This window comes from Hydra vulgaris, chromosome 11 (assembly GCF_038396675.1).
Source record: "Hydra vulgaris chromosome 11, alternate assembly HydraT2T_AEP".
NCBI lineage: Eukaryota > Metazoa > Cnidaria > Hydrozoa > Anthoathecata > Hydridae > Hydra > Hydra vulgaris.
Window position 1 is genome coordinate 32,082,404 of NC_088930.1, and position 26,214 is coordinate 32,108,617.

The 26,214-nt window shown below is 26.7% G+C and overlaps 1 protein-coding gene across 2 annotated transcripts in view; it reads right to left on the reverse strand.

The window, feature by feature from the left end:
• The window catches only part of LOC136087586 (uncharacterized), a 144,847-nt gene that overhangs the window by 32,712 nt on the left and 85,921 nt on the right, over window positions 1-26,214 (reverse strand). For both annotated transcript variants that reach the window (XM_065810785.1, XM_065810786.1), the window contains exons 10-15: window positions 19,037-19,300; window positions 17,830-18,123; window positions 14,562-14,849; window positions 5,048-5,332; window positions 942-1,107; window positions 598-737 (exon numbers count right to left, since the gene is read on the reverse strand). In XM_065810785.1, coding sequence (XP_065666857.1) covers window positions 598-737; window positions 942-1,107; window positions 5,048-5,332; window positions 14,562-14,849; window positions 17,830-18,123; window positions 19,037-19,300 — 1,437 coding nt within the window. The remainder of the gene's footprint in view (window positions 1-597; window positions 738-941; window positions 1,108-5,047; window positions 5,333-14,561; window positions 14,850-17,829; window positions 18,124-19,036; window positions 19,301-26,214) is intronic.

Genomic DNA, 26,214 nt, shown 5'->3' on the forward strand with positions numbered 1-26,214 from the left:
AATGTAGTTGAACCTGCTTTATCTACAATTTTTAAATTTTTATTTTTAATTTTTATATTTACATTTTTTTAAGCTATAGGTTAAATCTTTTCAATCTAACAATATTAATAACAATTATTTTCTTGATATTAGCAAAACATGACTTTTAACAAGATTTTTAAACATCATAAACCATAATGTACAGTTTGTTCATTTAATAAAATTATTCTTTTTACATTATTTTTAAACTTTTTAGTTAATATTTAATTTTAATAATTGAGAACTTAGTAATTCACAAGATAATGACATGTGACAAAAATGACAGTGATAGAAGTGGAATTTATATTGCTGATGCTTTCTGAATAAATATTTATAAGTTAATTGTTTTTTTTTATATAAAGTTTATTTAGAAAAAAATAAATTTAAATAGTTTTAAATTACTTAATTATTAAAACAAAGTTTCTAAACATGCTGATGACAATTTTTAACAATTTCACAGTTTTTATTTAAAAAAAAAAAAAGAAAAAAAAAAGAAAGTGATAATAAATTCAAAAAAATTGTTTGAAAAAAATGTTATAATAAAAAAAAACAGTTGTTTAAAAGAAGATTCAAACTCACGTAGCTCATCTGTAAAAACTGATTTTTTTTTATTATTGTCTTTGAACCCAACTCCGACTTTATTTTTGCAATATACCAACACTGCATAGTTTGTATAAGGATCAAGTCCATTAATTATAATATTATGTTTACCAACATATCTAATAATACATTTTATATTAAATTATTTTATCTTTGTAAAGCAAAATTCATCAACTCAAAATATAACTTTATGCAAGAAACAAAGAAACTTAAAAAAAAACATTACATAAAACAAACAAATTAATATAAAAATAAAAAACTTTTTGTTTACATGAAACCAAATGTTTATAATAAATTTAATATTTAGAGTATTTTCAACATACTCAACACATTTTGTTATTACAATCTGTGAACTGTTCTCTATATCTAAACAAAATAATTGATTTTCGTGTATGCCCCATTTTGGTGATGAGATATCATTCCAACTGACATTAATTGATGATGAGTTAATGTTATGGATATAAGTTATGTTTGCACTTTCCTCTGGTGCTAAAATAAAAGAACTGAAATTATTTTTTTTAAACAAACTAGTTAAAAGTTAAAAAAACAAAACAGCCTAAAATCAGAAATGCAAATAAAACTCAAAAATATGCACCCAAATAATAATTAATTAACTTAAAAAAATAGTTTTTTTTTAAAAAGTAAAAAAGTAAATTTTTATTTGAAAGTATAGTAACCATCATATTAGTCTTGACCACCAATACTTAAAGTCTAGTGTTAACAATTTCATTAGTAGGACGTCAGATGTTGTCCAGCACTTTTTTCTACTCTTATGTTTTTCTTCTTTGCTTATATACTAAAGATACTCAGAGAAATCTTTTTTTTTTTTGTGCAAGTGGTTGCTAAATTATATTTTTAATTTATAGTTATTTATAGTAACTCAATTTATTTACTTATTTACTTACCTTTACTTACTTACTTCTACTGACTTACTTTTACTTACTGACATAAATATATATATATATATATATATATATATATATATATATATATATATATATATATATATATACTATATATATATATATATATATATATATATATATATATATATATATATATATATATATATATATATATATATATATATATATATATATATATATATATATATATATATATATATATATATATATTAGGGTGGTCCAAAACTATAAATTATTGAAATTCATTTCTTCACAAGGCTGCCTTTGTTCCTATTAATATTTGCAATATTGTAGCCAAATTTGAAGCAAATCTGATAATATTTAGGGGTTGCTATAAGTTTTGACTTTTTGAACACTATGATAAAAAATCAAAAAATTTAAGTTTTCACTATTATTTAATATCAAATTTAAAAGTTAAAGAAACTAACAATTTAAATCAGGTAAATGTGAATGCTTGCAAAGTATCTAATGAATATAGATCATCTGATCAATTTTCATTAAAGTATTTCAATGTTTTGTAATTTTTAAACAAAAATGTAATATCAAGCAAGAATATTGTGAATATGTTGAAAAATGTATGTTTATTAATCAACAATTTTGTCATCTTTCGCCAACATGGCTGCCTTGGATGAAGTAGGATATAGCTGGCAGTGATGTTGAACAAAACGAAGTAGGAACTGATTTTGTTCTTCATCCTTTGTAATCGATTCTTTGTACTGTCGAATTAATGCAATTCCACGTTCCACGCTGTCATTAACATTCTTTGAAATCTCTCTGCCAACTTCTGATATGATTCATTGTCTTCCCAATATTTAGGATCTTTTGAAATGAAGTTTTTGGTCTCTTCTCTACCTGTACTGCTCAACAACTCGAACAAACTATAGGTTCTCATAGTCACAAATGTCTCTAGTCTGATGAAGTCAGTATTCTTGGAATCTAATCTCTTCAGTGCTAGAGTTGTTTTGGGCAATTGGAGATTAACTACCATGGCCCTCTTTACATTCAGATCAACCCGACTATCAAAAAATGCAAGACCTATAAGATGTTCTGAGGAAAACATCTTATAGGTCTTGCATTTTTGCAAAGTAAAAGCTGCAACAGTGATTGTGCGGTTTGGATACTTTTGGAACTGTTTCAGCATTTGAGCCTCATTAAACGGAGCATTTGCAGTCAGAGGAGCTTTTTGCCAAAAATGTCCATAAATTAATCCCACAAACAATGCAAGCTCTACTAGATCTTTTTTCTTTTGAACAGTCAGAGTAAGCTGATCTTGAAATAGTACCATTTTCAAAGCATAGATGGCCTTTGACATCCATTGAGCATGATGCATTGCTCCTGGAGCGCAAAATGTTATCTCAGCACCAACAGAGCCTCCCCCAAGGAAGACCAGACATAACCAAAGTAGTTGAAGATAATCCTCCCTAGGTTGCTTTACGTCGATGGCTTTGGTGTAGAATGCTACCATTTCCTTTCGAAGGACTTCCATATTTCCAATAAAGAGCTCATCTTTAGCTGGAGAGAATCTCGCTTGCTGAATATATGGCCACTTCTTTTGAAACTGTTTGAACAAGCCAACTTCAGGTCCCCCTGTTCCACCAAAGAGAGCTGTAAAGACATTGCTCAGAACAACCTCCACAACATCGTGGCGGCAACCAATACTTAATACATGCTCCTTTGTGAATACCTGTGTTGGATGATATTGTGTCAAAGACTAAACCCTGAAGTTTGTCTCGAATTTTCCAATCATCCAAGATCTTTAAGCAAGCTGCTGCTTGTTCCACTTCTGTTCCTCTTTCAATTTTTGGAACCGCTAGCAATTTCTCCAAACCATTTCCAGTTACAATCACTGCAACGCGGTCCACAGTTTCTTTTGAACCAGTAAAATCTGGAAGCAGTTTCCCATCCCAGTGTAGAAGCAATGGAAATTCAATGGAAAAGTTGTCTTGTCATTCTGAGTAATTTGTTTACGAGTAGACATTTGAGATCTCCTGATTGTACTTTGAGACTTAAGTCTGCAAGAGGATGTCCAAGTGCTTTAACCACTGAAGCAATAACAAACATAGCTCCAGCAACTTCTGGGCTTGACACAATACTTTTCAGATGTTTTGGCTTTGGTGTAGAAGAAATAGATTGCAATGCAGAAGACAGAATCTAAAAACTCAGGTCATCATTGCTGTCTTGACTGTCTTCTGAGCTGCTGATGTTGGCTGAGACAGGACCACTGGAGTGTTGCTGTTTTGATAACCTTGCATTAAATGCTTGATCTCGAGCTCTCTTTCTAGCTTCCTTTGCCAGTAGATTTATACCAACTCCAGCCACGCTGCAGCTGGTAACATCTTCTCTCTGCATTGCAAGAAATTGCCTATCTTCAGCAATAATTATTTTCTCCATTGCAGTTTTAGTTGCCAAGTCAAAAAGCTCGTAATGTGTGTCCTTTAACATCTGTTCTTTAATTCTACAGCTTTCTAGGTCTGTAGCTCGATTCTTTTTTAGACGCTGATAGGAATCATATAATTTCTGAAGTTTTCTTTCACCAGAATCAATGCTTTGCGTTGGGATTCTTGCCTTATTCCACACAACAATCAGCTCTTGAATTGTATGATGAATGCTCTCCTTTATTGTGAGATGCTCTTCCAGATGATGAAAGAGAAGGTAATAGAGGACATCTCCATTTGTTGTCAATCTTGATGATGAGAGCTGCTTAGATGCCTTCCCAATGAGCCATACCTCTGCAGAGCTTCTTGTAGTAACTGCCATAAGTGGTGATGAATCTGTTGATATAAGAATATTAAGTATAAGAAAATAAAAATATTTGTTACCGGAAATAAAAAAATAATCGTTATAAATTGTTTATTGAAATACTGCAGACATGTGCCTATTACAAATTGGGCACCAAGTTATAGACAACTAAAAAATATTAGATATATAAGTGAATTTATATAGCATCTGCTTTTCAGCAAGCATTAATTTATTTACCAGTGTTGAAATAGATGTTCAATTATGCAAATATTACACGAAAATTTGTATAAATTCTTAAAAATTGAGTATTGTCAAAAAAATGATGAAATCATAGCAACCTCTAAAACTGTTCAGATTGGTCCAATTTTTTGTATGGTTATTCTCTAAGCATAGTCAAACAAAACTAGGCTTGTGGAGAGAATGTAGACATATTTTGAATTTTTACCACACAAATCTGGACCACCTAATATATATATATATATATATATATATATATATATATATATATATATATATATATATATATATATATATATATATATATATATATATATATATATATATATATATATATATATATATATATATATATATATATATATATATTAGGGTGGTCCAGATTTGTGAGGTAAAAATTCAAATAATAATAATAAATAATAATACCAACATTTATAACAATAATAACAACAATAACAATAATAATAGCAACAATAATAAGCTCATCACAAAAACATTTAAAGATTATAAAGAAACATTCAACTTACATCCATTTAAAGTTGTATTAAACAAAGATGATTGAACACCACAACCGATCTTTGTACATGCTGTAATTGTGCAATTATAAGTTGTATTCAAAGTTAGGTTGCCTACTATTACTTGAAATGTATTGTTATCAACAGTGTGCCAAGTATTTATTTCGTTGCTACATGAGTATTTATAAGAAATAATAAATCCATTTCTTTTTGAATATTCAACCTTATCCCATGATAATAATAAAGATGAAAAACTGAAAGGTGCAACAACAAAATTGAGTGGAGGAGCACTAGGAACTAAAAATCATTTAGAAAAAATTAATTATATATAAAGTATATAACTACACACACACACACACACACACACACACACACACACACACACACACACACACACACACACACACACACACACACACACACACACACACACACACACACACATACAAATGCACATACACACACATGCACGCACACATGCATACACACATGCACGCACACACACACACATACATACATACATACATACATACATACATACATACATACATACATACATACATACATACATACATACATACATACATACATACATACATACATACATACATACATACATACATACATACATACATATATATATATATATATATATATATATATATATGTAAATATTTATATATCCAAAGATTCTCTTCAGCACAAAATGAGTAAATATTCTAATAAATAAGACAATTTTTTTAATTTTTCTTAAAATCATTTATTTTATAAATACATGATTTGACTATATCATAGCCATCATCAGTTAAAATATAATAAAATGCTTAAATCAAATTAGTAAAATTAAGTTAAATTAATAAAGACCTTATAATAAAAAATACATTAAAAATGCAATTAAATAATGTAACAAATGTTTTGAAAAGATAAAAGAATCAAATTAAAAAAAGTCTTATTTATAAGGATATATATATATATATGTATATATGTATATATATATGTATATATGTATATACGTGTATATATATATATACATATATATATATATATATATATATACACGTACAACTTAGTTTCTCCGCGCAGCGGCCTTGCTCGGCAACTCCTAACTGGTTGTCAGAAAGTTTTTCCGTATTTTGTTGACAGAAAGTAAAAATTAAAATGCAAGACTAGAATTTTTTTTTATTATTGATAGACTGCCTCTCCCAACCAAACCCTCAGTTGATGTAGCAGCACTTCCTTGCGAGTCAGGCTATAAGATAGTCGATGCAGCAGCACTCCGTTGCGAGTCAGGCTATTTGTTAATTGATGTAGCAGCACTCCAATGCGAGTCAGGCTATAAGATAGTCGATGTAGCAACACTCTATGCATGATTTACAGTAAAAAATAAAAATAAAAACATTTTGTTAAAAAAAATAAAAATAAAAACATTGTTTATAGTATTAAAAACATTCAGAATATTTTTAAAAACATTCTGGTCAATTAAATTTCAGTTTTTGCGTTTTTTTTAAAAACAATTAATTTGTAATTAAATTAATGGTTTTAACTTTCTGACAACACGGAAATGTTGGAAAAAAGTCAAAAGTAATTAAGTGACGTATTTGTTGGCATAAGAATCATTTTTACTCCCAAATGCAACAATTTATAGAACTATATATATATATATATATATATATATATATATATATATATATATATATATATATATATATATATATATATATATATATATATATATATATATATATATATAATCATAATATAATCTATCATATAAATACTACTAATAATAATTTACAGTGATTATATCTTTGATTCCTTGCTATATAATCTAGTTTATAAAACAGAGATTCATCTACTATGTTTTTTTTTAAATATAAATAACATACTGTAAATGCATACATAACTAAAATAATAAACTAGCAGTATTCAAAAAAAACTTTCACCCATACAAAAATGTTTTACATTATTAGTGATATCAAATACAAATCTTTTATGTAATTCTACATTGTCCTTGGTAAATTAAGTAGTAGGTGTTCAGTAAAAAAAGCTTAAATTCTCTCAACTTTGTAAAGAAAAGTTTTAAAACATTTGAATTACATAATCTAAAAAAATTTAAAACTATATCTTATTTTTACTTAATCAAATTTTAAAAATCTGTTTGCAATCAAGCTCTGAAATTTACATTATGTTTTAAATTTTAAATAATCATGACAATATTTTTTTCATGTTCCAAAAGTATTGATTAACGTTATAACCATACAATTTTTTTTTATCAAAAACTTTTAAACAAAAAAACTTAAGTAGAAAAAAAAACTTTTATGCCTAAAGTACTTATTATAAAACATTCTAATTTGTAAGTTCATTGTTAATTTTAATTTGTATAAATTTTAGTATTTTTGCATTGTGTACATAGCTATGTACACTATGTACAATATTTCAGCAATTGGAATTATGGTTTGACACAAGCTGATATAAATTCTTTTGTTCAACACTATTAAACACACATTTTAATTAAAAATGATTTAGAATCTACAATGAAAACATTTATGTAACAAATTGATGCCTCTGACAAACATATCCACAAATCTAAAAAAAAACAATGTAATAATTGAAGAATTCAGTCTTGAATTTTTCTTGAATTCTTTAGTTGAAGAATTCAATGGAAGAATTCAAGAAAAAAGCTTTGACAGATGACGAAACAATGAAGAAAGTTTGAGCAATGGATGAAAAATAAATTTAAAAAAGGGTAACATAGACTATGCATAGTCTAAGTTGCCCTATTATTAAATATTATATACAACCAAAAACATTTTTTACATGTTCTTATGGATGTCGTCCTACTCTATATTGATCTGTTTTTACATTATTACATTTCCTTATACTTTTTGTTTAAATAAAACTTAAGTTAAAGTTAAACCAACTTCAAATAGTGAGAGTTATTTTATTCTGTTTTATTTTTTTATGCATTTTATATATTTTTCTATTTGTTTGAGTTTTTTAACTGTTTAATTTCTTCGTGTTCTTTTTTTTTGTTGCCTATTTATCCAGGCATCACGACATCACATAAATTCATGACATTGCATAAATGTGTATACACTTACTACTTTCATAATATAGTAACTCCCAAACACTTTTAATATATCTATTTGTAAGTTTTTATGGTTAAACTTATTAAATAAAACAAAGAAAATTATTAAGCATAACAAGGGAAAAAAAATGATGAGCATAAAATAAAATCTCCAAATTAATGCAACCTAATATAAAAAGTAATGAATGATGGTCAATTGGAAGCAGATCTATCTAGGTTTAAATTACTGATTAGATAAGTCATTTCAATTGATACAAATAACTTGTAGAGATGCTATCAGATATTCGAAAAGCAAGAACACAAGTAATAGAATTTAAAGCCTTATTGTCAACAAATCAAGTAAACTAATGCTCAATTATGTAACTTTGCTATAAAAGAAAATTTTCTCAAATATTTTCCATTAGCCAAATGGCTTATAATCTTAAAGATCGTAGGAATGATATAGAAACTATGTAGAAGCAAAAAATGTTTGTGTAAATATGATAATTGCTCACTTTAAAAAGAAGAAGTTGTCTAAAAGAATAAGTTTAAAAAGCAATAAAAGGGCTCCCTCTAGCAGCACTGTCAAAAAATCTGCTATAAATTAAATGTTTCTTTTTGTACAATAGGCTTTTGCAACTGTTTTATGATTCACTCGATTACAATATAAAAGTATAACACTCTTCATCAATGTTATACCATATATATACTTGGATGTGATTGAATTCTTCACCTTATTTTAAGACAGTACAGAGGAAAATAGAATATAAAATTAATAACAACTGGTTTTGGCTTTTAGAGGGACACACCAAGGAACACATCCCCATTCAAGAAATTTGTAAATCAAATATTTTTACTAAATATTTATTCTAAAAAATCACTATAAAGTATTACAACATAATATTTGTTCAAAAACTACTCATTTTTAAATAGTTTTTATACATGTGGTAGTAAGTGGTAGTTTTTTGATGGTAACCTACTTAGCTAAGCAATAGTGTTTTTTTTTCTTGATATTGCATACTTAGCTAATCAATATGAATATATCATACTAATATAGGGAGCTGAGAGGGCTTACATCAACAATCTAGGTAGAACATTAGAGTGTCCCTTTATTGACTAAAGATTAGGGTGGGGAAGCAGTTATTTTTTCTTTATTTTTAGTTTTTCAGAAAAACTATTTTAAGTCAGGAAATTTGCTCACCGATTGCTATATATATATATATATATATATATATATATATATATATATATATATATATATATATATATATATATATATATATATATATATATATATATATATATATATATATATATATATATATATATATATATATATATATATATAAATTTAATTAAAATATCTAGTTTTAATATGGGAAATTTATTTACAACTTATTTACCAACATAAAAAAGAAAAAACAGACTAACTATTACAATCTTTATATACCTTTATGGCAGAAAAAAACAGTATAGCAGAAAAAAACTACAATCCTTATATATCTTTTTCATTCATTGCAATCCATTATATAGGATTACATCCATTATATAGGATTGCATCCATTATATAAGATTGCATCCACTATATAGATTGCATCCATTACGGAGCCACTCCATAATTAGTTGAGAAAAAATGAAATTTTGGAAGTGATGACAGTGAAGAAGCTGTTCCGAAAGTAAAAACTGTAGTATGCAATAAACAACTATTATCCTATTTTAATTTAAAAAAAAATCATGGTACAAACATGGTGCTGCAGTATTGTTTTTATTAAATGAATATAAACAATTAAATTTAAATTCTGCTCTATTCAATAAAACATGGAGTGTTTCAGAAATGACATGTTCCAACTGAAGCCAAAAATTTAGAGGCCATTAAACTTTCTAGTGTTTCTTTTGAAAAAAGATAGATCTCGAAAAAGATTCACATAACTCATGAAATCAGGTAACAGAAACTTTTGTGCAAACCCCAATTTTTAAACATAAAGATGAAAAACTTAACACAAATTCTCTGGAAAGTTTATATAGTCTGGGATACTATATAAAATTTTGGAGAGTCTGCAAATTTTTTGAAAATAAATAATTACCATTACACAACATATTAAGAAACATCAATATCTGAATATCAACAAAAAGTAAAAGCAACAATTTAAATCCTGATAATCATTAAATCTTGTTATTATAATTAATGGATTTGTTGTAAAATTGTATTAACAAATGAAAAATAAAGGCTATTTTTGAAGGCTAAATTTTACTTTGAATTAAACCTTTACTAAATAACAACAAAATATCGAAGTTATATTGACTTCTGGTTCCATGGATAATTTAAATAGTGTTTGTAAAATGTTATAAACCTTTATTCGCTGTATTGTTCTTTTTAGATGAATACAAACAGCAGCTTTGTTTAATTCTGTCAACTATAAATTTAGATTGATTGGTTATATTTTTTTGTGGTTCATAATATATTTTTTACATTTCCTTTTTTTTTTTAGCTTTTAAAAAATTCAGTTTTTCCTTTATAGTAATAATTTAATTTTTTAGTTTCATCTAACAAAAAATTAATAAAATTTTTATCCTGCTCAATTTCATCAACTTTTCTTTTATATCCAATCGAATTTATTATGACTTTTTTTTTAATATTGTATTCCTAGTTTTGGCAGTAAATTTGGACAATTCTTTATGCAGCCTTTTATGAACCTTGAATGAATGGGAAAGTTTTCAAGAAATGCTTTTTTTAAGTTGATAAAATTGTTTAATTGTTGTTTTACATTTAAAATTTAATTGTTATACATTTAAAACAGTTTGATAACTATTAACGCTTCTAAAACAAAAAATCAATTTAATTTTTTTTTTGTTGTTGTTCAAAACATTTTTTGTTTAAAACAAAATTTAATTGTTGTTTAAAGCATTTTAAACAGTTTGATAACTATTAACTCTCACACTTTTAAAACAAAAAATCAGTTCTGCATATACTTATTGGTAAAAAAAAAGAAAAGAAGCAATTTATTGGACAAGAGCATTTGTCTTATTCATTGAGAACTACTAATTGAATGGGACAAAAAAAGTATTGAGTGGGACAAAAAAAATATTGAGTGGGACAAATACAAAAGATTGAAAAATAAAAGATCAGTAGTAAGTTTAGGCAATGAATAAATGGTTTCTGGGCTAACTACTTTTATTAATGATTCTGAAAACTCGTCTTGATTTTTTTCATGTGAATAACGATTATTGTTGAATTTCTGATTGCTTGACTGGAAAAGATCTATCATTAAAACTAGATGATATGAAACCACTTTCCCAAAATATTTTTCTATTGAGTCAATAGATCTCACATTTTAGAAACATACTGCAATTATTTCTATTGTAGACAACATATTATATGCTGTGCACACTAGCTGAGGTAAAATTTAAATGTTTATAATCCTTCTTGAATTGGAAGCCAATCATTCATTCCAAGCAAATTTAAAATAAGGTTTAAAAAATCTAAACACAAAACCCGACAACCTTATAGTTTATTTGTTTACAAATAACCTTGTACATGTCTTTTTTAATTGATTTCTCAGAATTTTTTCCTTTGTCAATCTCAACTTCGTTAACCTCAAAGTGAAGAATGTCCTGGGCTTGTTCTTCAACAGCAGTGGTTTGGTTCCAATGTCCCTTCTGATTTACAATGCCCAAAAGTGAAATGAGATTACTCGCTTTTGATGCATGTGGAAAGTTGAAAATTAATAAGTTTGAGTTTCTAATATCATCTTCTAGACCTTTATGCAGATAAGAAATTAAATCGGACAACTGTGTTCTTCTTGCAATAATACGCTGTTTTAAAGCACTCATAAATTCTATGTTCAATGATGACCTAATTTCACATGTCAAACATAAATGCCAATGCTGCATCCACAGAAATTAAGTTAGTATCCTTGCAACAAAGTGACTCAACAGCTAATTTTACCAATAAAATTGCTGAGATAGTAGCTGAACCTGTTTTAAAATCAGTTTCTGTAAAGTTTATATTAGGTTTTAAATCTATATTTGATTTTTGAATGCATGACTTAAATTGGTAAAAACGTTCGAGCATTGCTAATAGGCTATTCTATCTAGTTTTGGAATCTGCAATTAAGGAGTATTCTTTACGGAATTCGAGCTTTACATAATTCTGTAGTACCTCATTTTTTAATGGTGAATATTTGAATATTTGCACAATTTTTCTTACTTTTTGTATAAGAGAACCAATTGCATGGGCCAAACACAACTGCTGAGCAGCCGGTATTAATTTGCCTATTTTTTGCTTAACTGCTGCACCATTATTTGTTAAACAAACATTATTCTTTTCTAATGACAAACCATACTTATTCAATTTTTCACTTAAAAGATGCATTTTTCTGCAGGTAAACCTTTATTGATTCGGAGAAGTCCTAAATTCCAAAACTTTGACTCCGAGTGAAGATTCACATTTATGTATTGCAGGTTCCTTAAGGAAATCCACTCATCTAAAGTAATAATAAAAACCTTTTCTATTTAATTTATATTCTGATATTTCTTTAATTACTAACTGCAAATAGTTTTGCTATAACTAGTGACAATATTTTGTATAGTTGTGGCAGATTTTGGAAGTTTATCACTTAAATTTAATGCTTTTAATGATTTTCAAAGATCATCAGATGTTATGAAAATTCTGAATGGAAGCCCATCAAGTGCTGTCATTCTAGATAAGATTGCTCCCAGCTGCCAGCAAGTCTTCTGTAGTTTTTTTAAAATATTTAGTAATTTTTGGAGGAGACACATCAGATATTGAACTACATTCACCAAGAGGTTCAATAGCATCTTGTTTTCGTAATATTACATTATGCTCTGTTTTTAAATGTGTATGAAGGCTGCTTGTTGAGTCACCTGCGGTTTTTATAATTTTTGCATAAAATTAAATTTTTTTAAAAAATTTAAATTTTTTTAAAATTTAATTTTATGTTTATTAAAAGCAGTTGCACAAGCAAGGCTGATTTTTCTGGTTTTCATAGTGATAATTTTAGATAATGCATCAAAAAACTGTCCATCCATTGTTTTCCTCCCATTTATTTAGGTGCCATGAATCAACTTCATAGGACATTTGTATTATATGATCAAAGTATGTACACATTACAAACTCAAAACTAAATATCAAAAGTAAACCAATAGATTAAATATATAAATTTATATAAATATAGTAAATTTTAACTAAAGCATTGGTTATATGAATTTAGAACTGCATTATTAGAACTAAAATTACCATTTATTAAAAATAAAAAAAAATAGGTCTGACCTATCTTTTTTGCTTTTTTTTTACTATAGATTGTTTGAACAAGTTCCATTCAATAATCATTTGTTTGTCCCATTCAATAAGCTTTCCATTTTATCCACAAATAAAGAGCCAGACTAAAACTTACCAAAAGGTGAACGCTTTAAAACTAGAGACAACTGGGTATTCAATAATGGAATTATTGAATACCCGGTTGAAATATAAATTTTAATACCTATACTCATAAGCCAGTTGAAATAATTTTAGCATTCAATAATGAAATTATTGAATACCAAAATCAAAAGTTCAATTTTCCAAAATTTCAATAATCATTGCAAAGTCAGAAAAACAAAATTGTTTTTTAAAATTTTTTTTGTTCTTCAAAATACAATACCATCTGATGCCATTATGCTTAGACCATAAAAGGAATAATGATTCGGTTTGTTGAACGGTTGTGTCAAATACTTCTTACCACAGGAGTTTAAATATATAACCGTTGATGCTTTTGTGCAAATTTGATTTTGTTCCATTCAATAATTATCCCAATCATTAGGGTTTTTCCTTAAGTAATTTTTTCTCCTGTAAAGTCAACTGATTAAATCCAATTGTCTGTCTTACTGGTTTGTAATTAAAACTTATGATAAAAGTAAGCACTGGGATTTACAATATAAAAAGATTACACTCAATGAAGTTCCTTGGTGTTTTTCTTGACAAAAGAAAAAAATTCTGAAAATATAGGCATACTATTAAGGTAAAGCCTTACCTAAACTCATTTTTCCTTAATTCATTCCTACCTCAATTATACACTGCTAATAATCTAAAAATTAATAATCTAATAATCTTAAAATGTTTTTTAAATATTTAAAACCTCTGAAAACCTAAAAGAAAAGTAAATAGTAGTAATAATAATCTCGCATAAATAGTTTTATTGATAAATGCCCTTAAAAAAATATTAGGAATACTCAATCTAAAAGTCTCAAAAAAGGCTGTCTGTAGTGACTAAAAAAATAGACACAAACACAGCATATTGGTGATGAGCTCCTGGCCCTGGAGTTCATATTTGAAAAAAATTGTTCAATATAAATGCACCTGTTTTGAATATTATAAATATGAATAGGATTTTGGTACAGAAAATATAAAAAAAAGTTATTAGATATAAGTTGAAAAAAATAAACACAATAAAATTAAATTACTTCCAGCTAATGTGATATTAAAAACAAATGCCTGCACACCACAGCCAACTCTGGTACATGCTGCAACAGAACATTGGTAAATTGTATCTGGATTTAAATTGTACACTGATACATTAAATGTACTGTTGTCAACTTGGTTTGATAAACTATCTTTAGTGTTGTTACATGAATAAATATAATTTAATATAATTCCCTTTCTCATTAAACTTTCAACTTCAGCCCATGACAAAACTAGAGTTGTAAAGTTGACTATTTTAACAGTAAAATTACGTGGATACCCAGCTGGAACTAAAATGACAAATATTTAATTTGAAAAATAGAAAACAATCTGTATATATTAATATTATGACTTACCGATAATATAAGGCAAGGTTTTTTTTTCTAACTATGACAGGAGATTGCTTGTTTGTTGATTGTTTGTTTAGAATAGTTCACATATAGTCAATGAACAAAAACAAAGAAAATTTTAAATTGCTCAATAAAATAAAGTGAAAATATTTTCAGTGACAATTTGTTTTAAGACAAGTTAGCTAAAATAAAATTTTAAAAACCTCTTTGAAAGGGAGCACCATTCTAATTGATAACTTTGAATCAAGTTCTATCCAACAAAAAAATTATTCAAAATCATTTTTCAAAAAGTTTAGAGATTTTTTTTAGTTTTTTTGATGAAGTAATAATAGACACATTTATAACAGACATTATTTTATAACAGACATTATTTTATAACAGACATTATTTTATAACAGACATTTTATACAGTTATTTAATAAACAATTAATACAATTTAGTACACCCCAAAAAGATAAAAAGACAGTTCAGTTAAGGTGTAACATAAAATAAATAATGCCATCAAAATGCAACAATACCAACCTAAACTAGATAAGCTAGACTGTTTACCTTAGGAAAAATTAAGGTATATTAAGAGATTTAAATTTTTGTGTAAAAACAAGTTAGGAGTACAAAATAAATTTTATCTTTCAATTTTAAGAAAGATAAAATTGATTTTGAGTTGGTCTAAGAGTTTTAGATTTGTGAAAATAATATCATGGCTTGATCTAAATATCATGTCACTTCACTGAGTTCAACGCCCCTTTAATCCCTTGTGTTGTTCAGCTCATGGAATCACTTTTTATACTAGACCATTTGCAAGTATGCTTTTATGTCTTTAAAAGGCTCACTAAGAACTATAGAGAATATAAACAAAATGCACACAGTTTAAAATAGAGTGTTAAGTTCTGCCAGCCTATTTATTTGCTTTTGTAAAATAGGAAACAGATTCTGATTATAGATTAGAGAAATAAATTCTGTTTAAACATAAAAGTTAATATTTGAACATAAGTAGATAAGCAAATTTTTTTTACCTTGCTATTTGGATGCATTTGTATATGCTGCTTTCTTTTTATCTAATGGTATATTCAAATGATAAAAAATATTTAAAACTTCCAGCTAAACTATGTCAGAAAACATTGCATTATATTTCTTAATGAAGTATGTTTATAAATTAATCCTAGAAATAACATATTAAAAGTTTCTCATGCTTTACTTTTTTTCTGAAGATGAAAGTTCAAAGTTTGATATACTTTTTGTTGCTAAATAAATGTTAAATCTATATTCAGCTTTTTTAACTCTTGTGGCAATATTTTATTCCTTTAAATACATTTTGTTTAATGTTTTATACAGTTTGATATAAAACATGTAAATACAGTAAATACATGTAAAACAGGTTCATTTTACATCTTTGGATCATTAAAAAAATCTGAACTGTATGATTCTATATTGTTTCCATGTTTCTCCTTTACAAAAGATCAAATTTGCAAATATTGGTTATTTATTGGTAAACTTTTTTGTTTAATATGTTTATGGATTATTCAACTGCTATTTACTTTTATTTTTCTCAAAGTCACACATTTCTCCATTAGACAAATTATCCGTTTCAGATTTAAAAATCCCACTTCCTGGATTTTCTTGGTTGAGTAAATGCTAGAGATAGTGTCTGTACTCATTGTTTAAAACACATAAAATTTATTAAATTATTATTCATCTAATTGACTTTAACTTTTTTAATGTAACCATATATTAATTGTAATGAACTTTTAAATTTGTTTAATGGAAATATCAAACAAAATTATTTAAGTATTTAAGATTTTATTAATTAAGATCAAATTGATATAGATAAAATAAAAACCAGGTAAAAGAAATATTATATATTGTTTAGCAAATGTGGAATCATGAAATAAATCACATTTTACATTTTACTTTACAGTAAAAAGGATGTTCTGAGGAACATATTGCCAGAACATGGTGACATTAAAAAACTTTAAATACCACAAGTTGAACATGGCATTACCAGAGATGTGGTGAGGAAAAAAATTAGAACTTCTAGTTCACAAAATGATCACTCTACCATTAAATCTGCAATCTTATACAACTTTTGTCAAAACTCTTGCAAAATAAAAAAAAGAATTATTTTGTTATTTATTTGTTTTTTTATCATTATAAAAATTTTTAAAACAACTTAGCTTAAATTCAAACCTTAATGCACAAATTTTTTCTTGGATTTTTTGCGTTTTTTTGTTCATTTTTTTATATATTAAAAGTAATTAGATCAACAGTTCTTTTTTTTCTTTTTTTTTGGTTTAATTTGAAAGATTGTTAACTGTCTGTTAACTTCATGTCCTTTGACAAAATTAGAAAACAATCTCTGCTTCAAAGACCAAGAGGTAGATTCTCAAAGAACAAAAAAAACTATTCAGAAAATATACGTACAGAAAAAAAACAAGGTAGCTAGGGTGAATAATATGTGTAAGAATCAAAGTATGAAAAAGTCGCATAACTAGAAATTACCCAACTACTCAATTTTGGTTGTCCCTAAGCACAGAAAAACTGACATTAAAATCATATCTAGTATATCAATTATAATCAAATAAAAAAGTTCCAAGCTTGAGGGTTTAAGCTGGGTCAATGTTTAAGTACAAAAGAAGTTATTATGGCAAAATAATTTAAATTTTTTAATTATTCTGCTTTTTCTGAAAAAATTGTATAATAAGTAGATGCCAAAAAGATTTATTTTTAGAAAATATTTTAATTCAAAAAAATGAATAGAAAAATGAAAAACATGAACAGTATAAAACATATTTTAGTATAAAAAGTGTTTTAGTAAATGAATGAACATGAAGAGTTTATGGAATTGACATATATATGTGTATATATATATATATATATATATATATATACATATATATATACATACATATATATATAGACTTACCATCTTCATCTGTTTGATAAGAAAATACTTGCCCATAAACATAGAAACCAAATTCATTTTTCACACCTGCAGAAAATTTATACAATGTGTAGCTTTGGAGTGAAGAAATATCAGCTATGTAGTTTATAATAGGGTTTAGATATAAATTTAGTTGTTTTAGATATAAATTGACATCATTCGGATCTTTGCACTTAATTTTAAAATCTGCTGTTGAATTCCAAACTGGAACAGATAAGATTATTGTAATACTGACAGAATATTTGTTGATACTTTCAATCTTTTTAATCATCAAATCTTTAAGCAAAAGTATAACTCAATAATAATTTTTAGCAAAAAATACAGAAATATATAGTATAAATATATACTCTTTAATGTAAAAAATATAGTATATATTCTTTAATTAATAGTACTTAGTAAACCTATGTTTACAAACTTATTATCATTTTTAATTTTTATAAATATTGATTTGCAGTTTGAGAATGCATTTTATTCCTTTTATAAAAAAAAAAAGTTTAAAAACTTAAACTATAATTCAATTACTATTTAATTGTAATATATATACAACTTCTTTAATCTTATTGTATGAATAATTTATTCTATTATGTACTCAAATTTTATGGTATGAATAATTTATTCTATTATGTGTATCAAAAAATGTACTCACACTTTGAATGACAAGTAAAACATTTATGAACATTTAGTGAAATGAAATTTCACTAAATGTTCATAAAGCTTTAAATACAGAAAACTAATTTTGTTTGAACTGTGCTTGCAATTGTTCAATTTGAAATTGGAAATTGAACAACAATGTAGCATTATTCCTAATGACCAATTTGTTGTTCATTTCAAACTCCTTGGGGAACATTATTAGAATTGTCTGGACAAAAACAGTCACCCTCTACATAATAGATGAATAAACTATTTATACAATAAAATTGTAAAATGAATAAATTTATTATACAATAAAATAAATAAGTATTTTATTATATAATAATTTTATTGTTAAAAATAATTATTAGTATAGATTTTATGTCAAGGTATAACTCAATTGTCTAAGTTAAAAATTTTTTTTTTTTGCATTGTTTAGAAGTTAAAAATCAGTTTTAACAATTCAGGCAGAAAAAAAAAGGTTTTTTGTTGTATCTATATCCCATGACATAAATTAATTAATTTGATGTAAAACTTACTTATATATATATAAACTTACTAGTTACAACAAAAGTAAAAGCTGGAACATTTGCATTTTGCAATATTTCGAAATTATCGCCATTTTTTCCAATAAAATGTAAAAGATAAGCTGGATGTGCTGACTGTATTGAAAAAGATGAATCCTTTTGATGGACATAATATGATCTATCACCTGCATAATCTGTTGGTGAAAAATTGTCAAGTCTAATAACCATTCTACTATGTCGAAGATACTTGTTATCATTGGCAGATTTAAAAGAAACTGCTCCTTGAAATACTTTATCTAAAAAGAGTTTATGATGATAATTATTCAAATGAAATTCTTGGAAATCGATGTCTGCAAAAAACAAACTTTACTAAAAATATATAAGATCTAATAATGATAAAATTAAAAACTGTTTAATAAACTTAAATTATACAAAAACAAAAGAACCAAACTTTCTCTTCTTAAAACATTTTATTTTAAAGATATTTTTAAACTATTCAACAACTACTTTGTAAATGTATAACATTTTAAGCAAAATTGTACACTAAATAACCACCTGACTTAAAATGCCCTCTGACTTTGCCTAGGGTAAGTGGTAATTTTATAGGGCATGGGGTATTTTTTCAGATTTAAAAATCCCACTTCCTGGATTTTTTTGGTTGAGTAAAAGCTAGAGATAGTGTCTGTACTCATTGTAAGAAAATGTTATTTGCATTGGACTACTGTCTTGTACTACTTGTCTTGCCTCCTTAGCTATAACTTTAAGGGTAAACAGAAAACTTAGCACTCCATTTTCTCTAATAACCTGGCATAGATATACACCTGTGTTACATTGTATTCTACCTAAAATGATGAATGCTAAATCTAATTTATGACATTTTACTTGTGTTTTTTTGTTGGAGGATATGCATCCCATTATGTTATCATCTAATGCAGGTATAATGTAGGCATAATTTAGGTATAGTCTAATACTCAATTTAATGGCAGGTAGTTTCCTAAATTCTGTTGTAGGTATAAAAGAGCTGATTACATCATAACCTGTAAAACATCAGAATATTAACAGTGCATTTTTGTACATGGTGCATATGGTGACCCTATTTACGATTGAGTCAAGTTTTCTATTGTTTTAAATCATAAATAAAATACCTAAAAACAATAAATAAAAAACAAACATCATTACTACCAAACTTTTTAAATTTTTACAAATATTTATGGTCTTCAAAGAAATAAGATGAAACCTTCAAAACATTTTATTAAACTAGCTTTTTGAGACAAATTTAAATATGTTTCCTTTTCAGATCTTAGTTTTGATCGATATTATCCTTTAATTCACAAAGACTCCAATATGATTCCACATCACATGTTTAGTAGGGTACAGCAAGAATTTATTGACTCCACATCACTTGTTTAGTCTGGGAATAAACTTATATATCAATTCACCTATTGTCATAAAATCAAGTTTAATCTTCTAATTATGTGCTTTTTAAGCATAAAAAAGAAAATTTTCAACTCAATTTTTTGTTATAGTCACCATTTGATACTTTTGTTACCATTTTACACCTTTATAAATCTAATAAAGCCACTTTATTACTGTTTTTATATTGTTATCATAATTATGCTAGTTTTTCTAACAAGGCTCTTTTTAAGAAACGGTCTAAAAAATCTAAGTTGATCTTGTTAACTTAAAAAGTTGATACTGTTGATGTTGTTGATGTTACTGATGTTGTTGATGTTGCTGATGTTGTTGATGTTATTGGGCTTTAGCTGCTAAGGTTTAACCTCTTTCATGACTTCTCATTTAGGAAACTTCTCATTTAGCAAACTCAAATCATTTTACTGTAATTATTTTTTCATGATCAAAAATTTTTCATTCATTTAGTTTTTTTTTATTGAGCATTAAAGCTTCAGAATTTTTTCCAAAAATCTTTAGCTGTTGTTTTATTAAATTGAAAAATTAACTACCACAAATAAATTTAGTTGTGCTCGAATAAATATAAATATATATATGTGTATATATATATATATATATATATATATATATATATACATATATATATATATATATATATATATATATATATATATATATATATATATATATATATATATATATATATATATATATATATATATATATATATATATATATATATATATATATATATATATATATATATAGAGAGAGAGAGAGAGAGAGAGAGAGAGAGAGAGAGATTTTGTAATGTAATATTTAATATAACTTTTGTTTAAAAAACAACTCCCCAAAACAGTTTAACACAAACTTTTTACTAGATATATTTAACATTTTATTCTTTATCAGTTGCCATCTGTTTCTTTTCTATTCTTTTTTTTTTTTCTCTAAACAATGGTGTCTTGCACTTTCTTTTACATCGATTCCCTTTTATTCTAAATTTTTTTTTTTAAACCAGACAATACCTCATCTGTATTTTAAGCTAGTCTGGTTTGCCATCTTTTTAACTGGTAAAAATAATATTAAAGATGCCATCAAATGCTTGAAAGAAACTCTTTTTAAGTAAACTCACTTTTAGATTTTGCAAATATTATTTAGATACTAATATTTTTATAAATAATTTCAATATTGCACTTGTCTTGTTTATAGCAAAAATCAACCTTATCCCGGAAGAATTCGACTGACTTTACAGTAAGTATTACAATTAACTTAGATTTCAAAATGATGCTTTAAAATGCAATGTCTCCGTGCTTTCAGATAAATTATTAACAATTGATATGTAATACCTTAACATTTAAAATTATATTGAAAACACCTTCATACAAACTGACATTATAGCTGCTTGTTGCGACCATGCATGTGATACACATGGTACTAGTAGCATTGTGAAGGACATGCAGGGCAGGCAGCTGAAGGGGGTCAGAGATATTAGTGGCCCAAGCCAAGCACTTATTAAAGAAAAATTGTCATACATATAAACTTGTATGTATATAAAATTATCAACAATTTGTAATATTATTATGTAGCTGAAAAATGCAAACACTTTTTAGCTTTAATAATAATTTTGACTGGCACTTCAAATAGTGACAAAACATTTTATTTATTTATATCTAAAAAATTAAAACAAACACTATTAGTTCACAAATAATAATATAATAAACAGTTTTATTTAGTGGAAAATATGTAATAACATTATGCAAAGTCTAATAATTAAACTATTTTACTAAAACAATAACTTACTACTGACTATAAAAAAATTGCAATGACTTTATGTTTTTTTCTATTTTAAAATGTTTTTGGAAAAAACATTTTAAATAGAGATTAAAGATTTAGGCAATGTTAACAACAACAAGGCATTGATGAAATTCAGAAACTATTAATGGATAGTGCAGGAATAACTGCTATCATAAGGTTAGAGGCTTAAGCACATACATCGACTGATTTAAGGGGAAGATACAAAAGAATGATGCTACATCAACTGAGGGGTGGGTTGGGGCAGCAATAGGGTTAAAGTTAGGAGAAATTTTTCCCATTTTATGCCCGAATTTATTTCTGAAGATTTCCACATTTCCTTTTTACCTGTGTCCACAATAACATATTGTGATATAAGTTGATCATTCACTGATATAATAGCAGCACTTGTGCTATATTTTACATTACTCATTTGCGTAACAACTTTAAAAAGATCTTTTTGTGCTGAGCTATTGAAGCAGAATTAGCAGCAATTTAAAAGATGTTATAGACCAATTTGCAGCAATGAAAACGAGAAAAAAACAATTTCATTAGATTTTCTATACATATCTTCTTAACTACTTTTTGGATTAATTTGCATAATCCACAACGATTGCTTTTTACAGAACGGAATTGAGTTGTTGTCAGAATGTGTCTTTATTGTATATTTTAACAAGAAGCTAATAACTTTTTTTGCGTAAAACCTTCATTGAAAGATGTTTCCCAATCTTTAGATAATATGCAAATTGATAAAGAATTGTTATTGGCTTTTCTCCAAGTAAATCATTTTTTTTGGAATAGCTGTGTTCTGTCAGAGCAAAGAGTCCATGTACCATGTAATGAGTTTCGCTGCTGATGATGCTGTGTATACAGCATCATCATCAGCAAAACTCATTACTGGCTACATGGATGCTGTGTATCAGGCAATGAGCATTCAGGTGTATTGCCAAGATAATTTACTCTAGTAATTTTATATTGAGCGATCTGGTTTGTCTGAGACTATTAGGTCCAGTGTGCTACTAACAAGATTGTTCCTGAAGTGACAATATGTAGAAAAAGTAACAAGCTGAATAAAATGACACTCATTAAGAAATTCTTGGAATTTAAAATCTATTGGGTGTTTGTAGGCAATTGTTGCAACGGTACTATTTTTTCCAATGGGTTGGTAAGACTTGTCTTTAAGATTAAAATACATTTGATGAGAAACAAATCCTTTCCAACTTTGATCACACACTATACTTGTTCAACTTTATACAAGGTAAGTTGGACAATATTTGTATCCTCAGCTACTATGCTATCTTTTATGTAAATGACAACTTTGCCTCCTCTGCCAAAACTATCCCTACAATGCATTTGATAACCAGCAATCGATGTACCAGAACTGCTTGTGTTTCTTTAGGTTTCTGCAAATCTCTTGTACCACTTGTTCTAAAGTAGTGAGTGTCAGTAAACTTTTTATTTATTCATGGTACTTGTTTTTAATATTGTTTAGATTATCTCTTCTTTTTTAAAAGCCCTTTTTTTAAAGTTACAATCTGCAATAATTAAATCAGTTTAAATAAATACATTGTCATATTTTTTGCTTTTAGCTAATTACTTGGCATGTTTTAATATATCTTTTAAAATATGCACTAAGTTTCCATCTACAACTTTGACAAGGCGCAGATTTTTGGATGTTGACTGATGCTTCATCAATAGTGGTGTTGTCTACATCCACTTCATTTATTATAATTTTCTTGTTTGTTAAGCAAGGCATCATCACCTAACAATCTTAAATTACTCTCATTGTATTGCTGTAGCAAACTGTTTAGTGAAAAAGCAAATATTTAAGTAATAATACCCACTATTATAAAAAAAATAGTTTTAATATATTACTATCAAACAAATAAAATAAATATTTATAAAACATATTATATTCTTTTCTTTGTGATTGCTAACTTTATATATAACTTTATATGGTTTTCATGTTGCAAAGGTTTTTTCTCTATTGCTAAAATTAAAAAAAAAAGACTACTTCCAGCTAAAATGTATGCAATCCTATTGAAACTATTGTTGCATCTTTTTGATTATACTAAAATTATTGAAAATTGTTGCTTATCTTGGAAAAATGTAGTACAAGTTAATGATATTTTCAAAAACCAGAAAGAATAAAAAATTTAGATAAATTCTGCTATAGCCTGCATTTTTTGATTATGTCAATAAAATAAAAAAAGATTTGGGGTCTTGTTAAACATTGATAAGGAAATTTGACTACTTAGCACTCTATTCATTGATAGTGGATGAGCTCAATATGACACTTTAGTTCTTCCCTGTTCCAAGTCTTAGAAAGTTCATTTCCTTAAAAGCGAATATATTACCAGGGGTATAAAAAATTTTATAAATCATATAAAAATTATATCATTTGTACAACAACTTTTGATTAAATTTAAAATATACTAATAAATATTATTTTAATAAATCTTAATAGAATGGAGAGTTTTTTATATTAGGGTAAGGGTTTGGGGCAGTTTACCTTCAAGAGCTGATACCCAAATTATCTGCATTCTTATAGCTCAACATACCCAACCACCTTAATCTATATGACAAAACTTGTTTTGGTCATACCACATTCATCTAAACATTATCTGCTCATTCAGCAAATACTACACTTTATAAATAGATAACAATTGCCAAAAATTCTCATTAAAAAAATGGAAAAAATGATTAGAATTAGAAAAAGCAGGTTTACAAAAACATGAAAACTGTGAGGTAAAATAGGTTTGACTTAATTAACAAGAAGGAATTAAAGTTTTAAAACTTACTATAATTCGGGAGATTAAGCAGACAGCATAATTATATCAGCAGAGAGATGAAAGACGTCCAAAGACTAGGAAATCAAAAAAAGAAACCCTGTCAGCTTTACCATAGTAGTATGTAGTACATAAATAAAGTGACTCTAAAGAAGATGTATGAAAGATTTGAGACATCATAGCATTATTCAAACCTCCTAATAAAGAGCAAGGAGAAACTGAATACAAGCTAAAGTTAGAAACAGGAAGGTTAGTGATTAGGGTTGACTGGAAAACTGTGATATTTTACAGCTGCTGATGGAATAAACCTTTCTGAGATCAACTGCAGAGTTTAGGGAACCTTACTACCAGCCGACCTCATTAAACAGAGTTTTAAATAATAGGAAGAGTTGCGTAGCCATAACCATGGAAACAAAAGCAAAATCTCTTGAGAAGAGTTAAGAAGATCCAGCATTGTCCTAGATAGGAAGTAATGTAACACAGGTTTACATCTACACCAGCATAATAGATAAAGAAGCAGTTTAAGGCTCGTCAACAGAATTTTCTGCTTACCTAAGTAAGGCCTTAAACTAGAAGGCCTTCTACAAGGTAGTAGCTGGATGCAGTTTACATCTGCCCAAGATAAGTATTTATATCAAGACACTTCTCTAACCTTTACTTAACCATTGAGGAACTTTAGGCAGGGGTATTTAAGGTCAGAGTTTACTTCTCCTAGCCTTTGCCTAAAAAAGCCAATTTTACAATGCACGAGGACATGGGTCAGATTGCACTGGATTACATGTTACCATTAGAAGGGTGATAATGATGATTTTGAACTTGACCTGATATATTATATAAAACTGTCAGTGCTGCATGAAAATGTAGGAGGAGCTCCACAAGATTTAATTATCTGACATGTGATATTTATAATTAAGTTTAAGTAAGTATCTAACATATTAAAACACAGCTCAATTATAAAACACAACAGTTTATATAGCAGGTCAATTATTAAAAAAATTTTCTTTAGATGACTTAAACAGATTATCTAAATGGTTTAAAATAAATGATCTCTTAATAAACCTATAAAAAAGAAAAAAACAAAACAAGTTAATTGGAACTGAATAAAACTATTATGAAGACATACCTAAAGTTTTAATATTAATGACAATGAAAACTATAATACCAAATTGTTTAAATATCTTGGATATTTGTTAACCTACATGCAACTCTCTTACGAAACA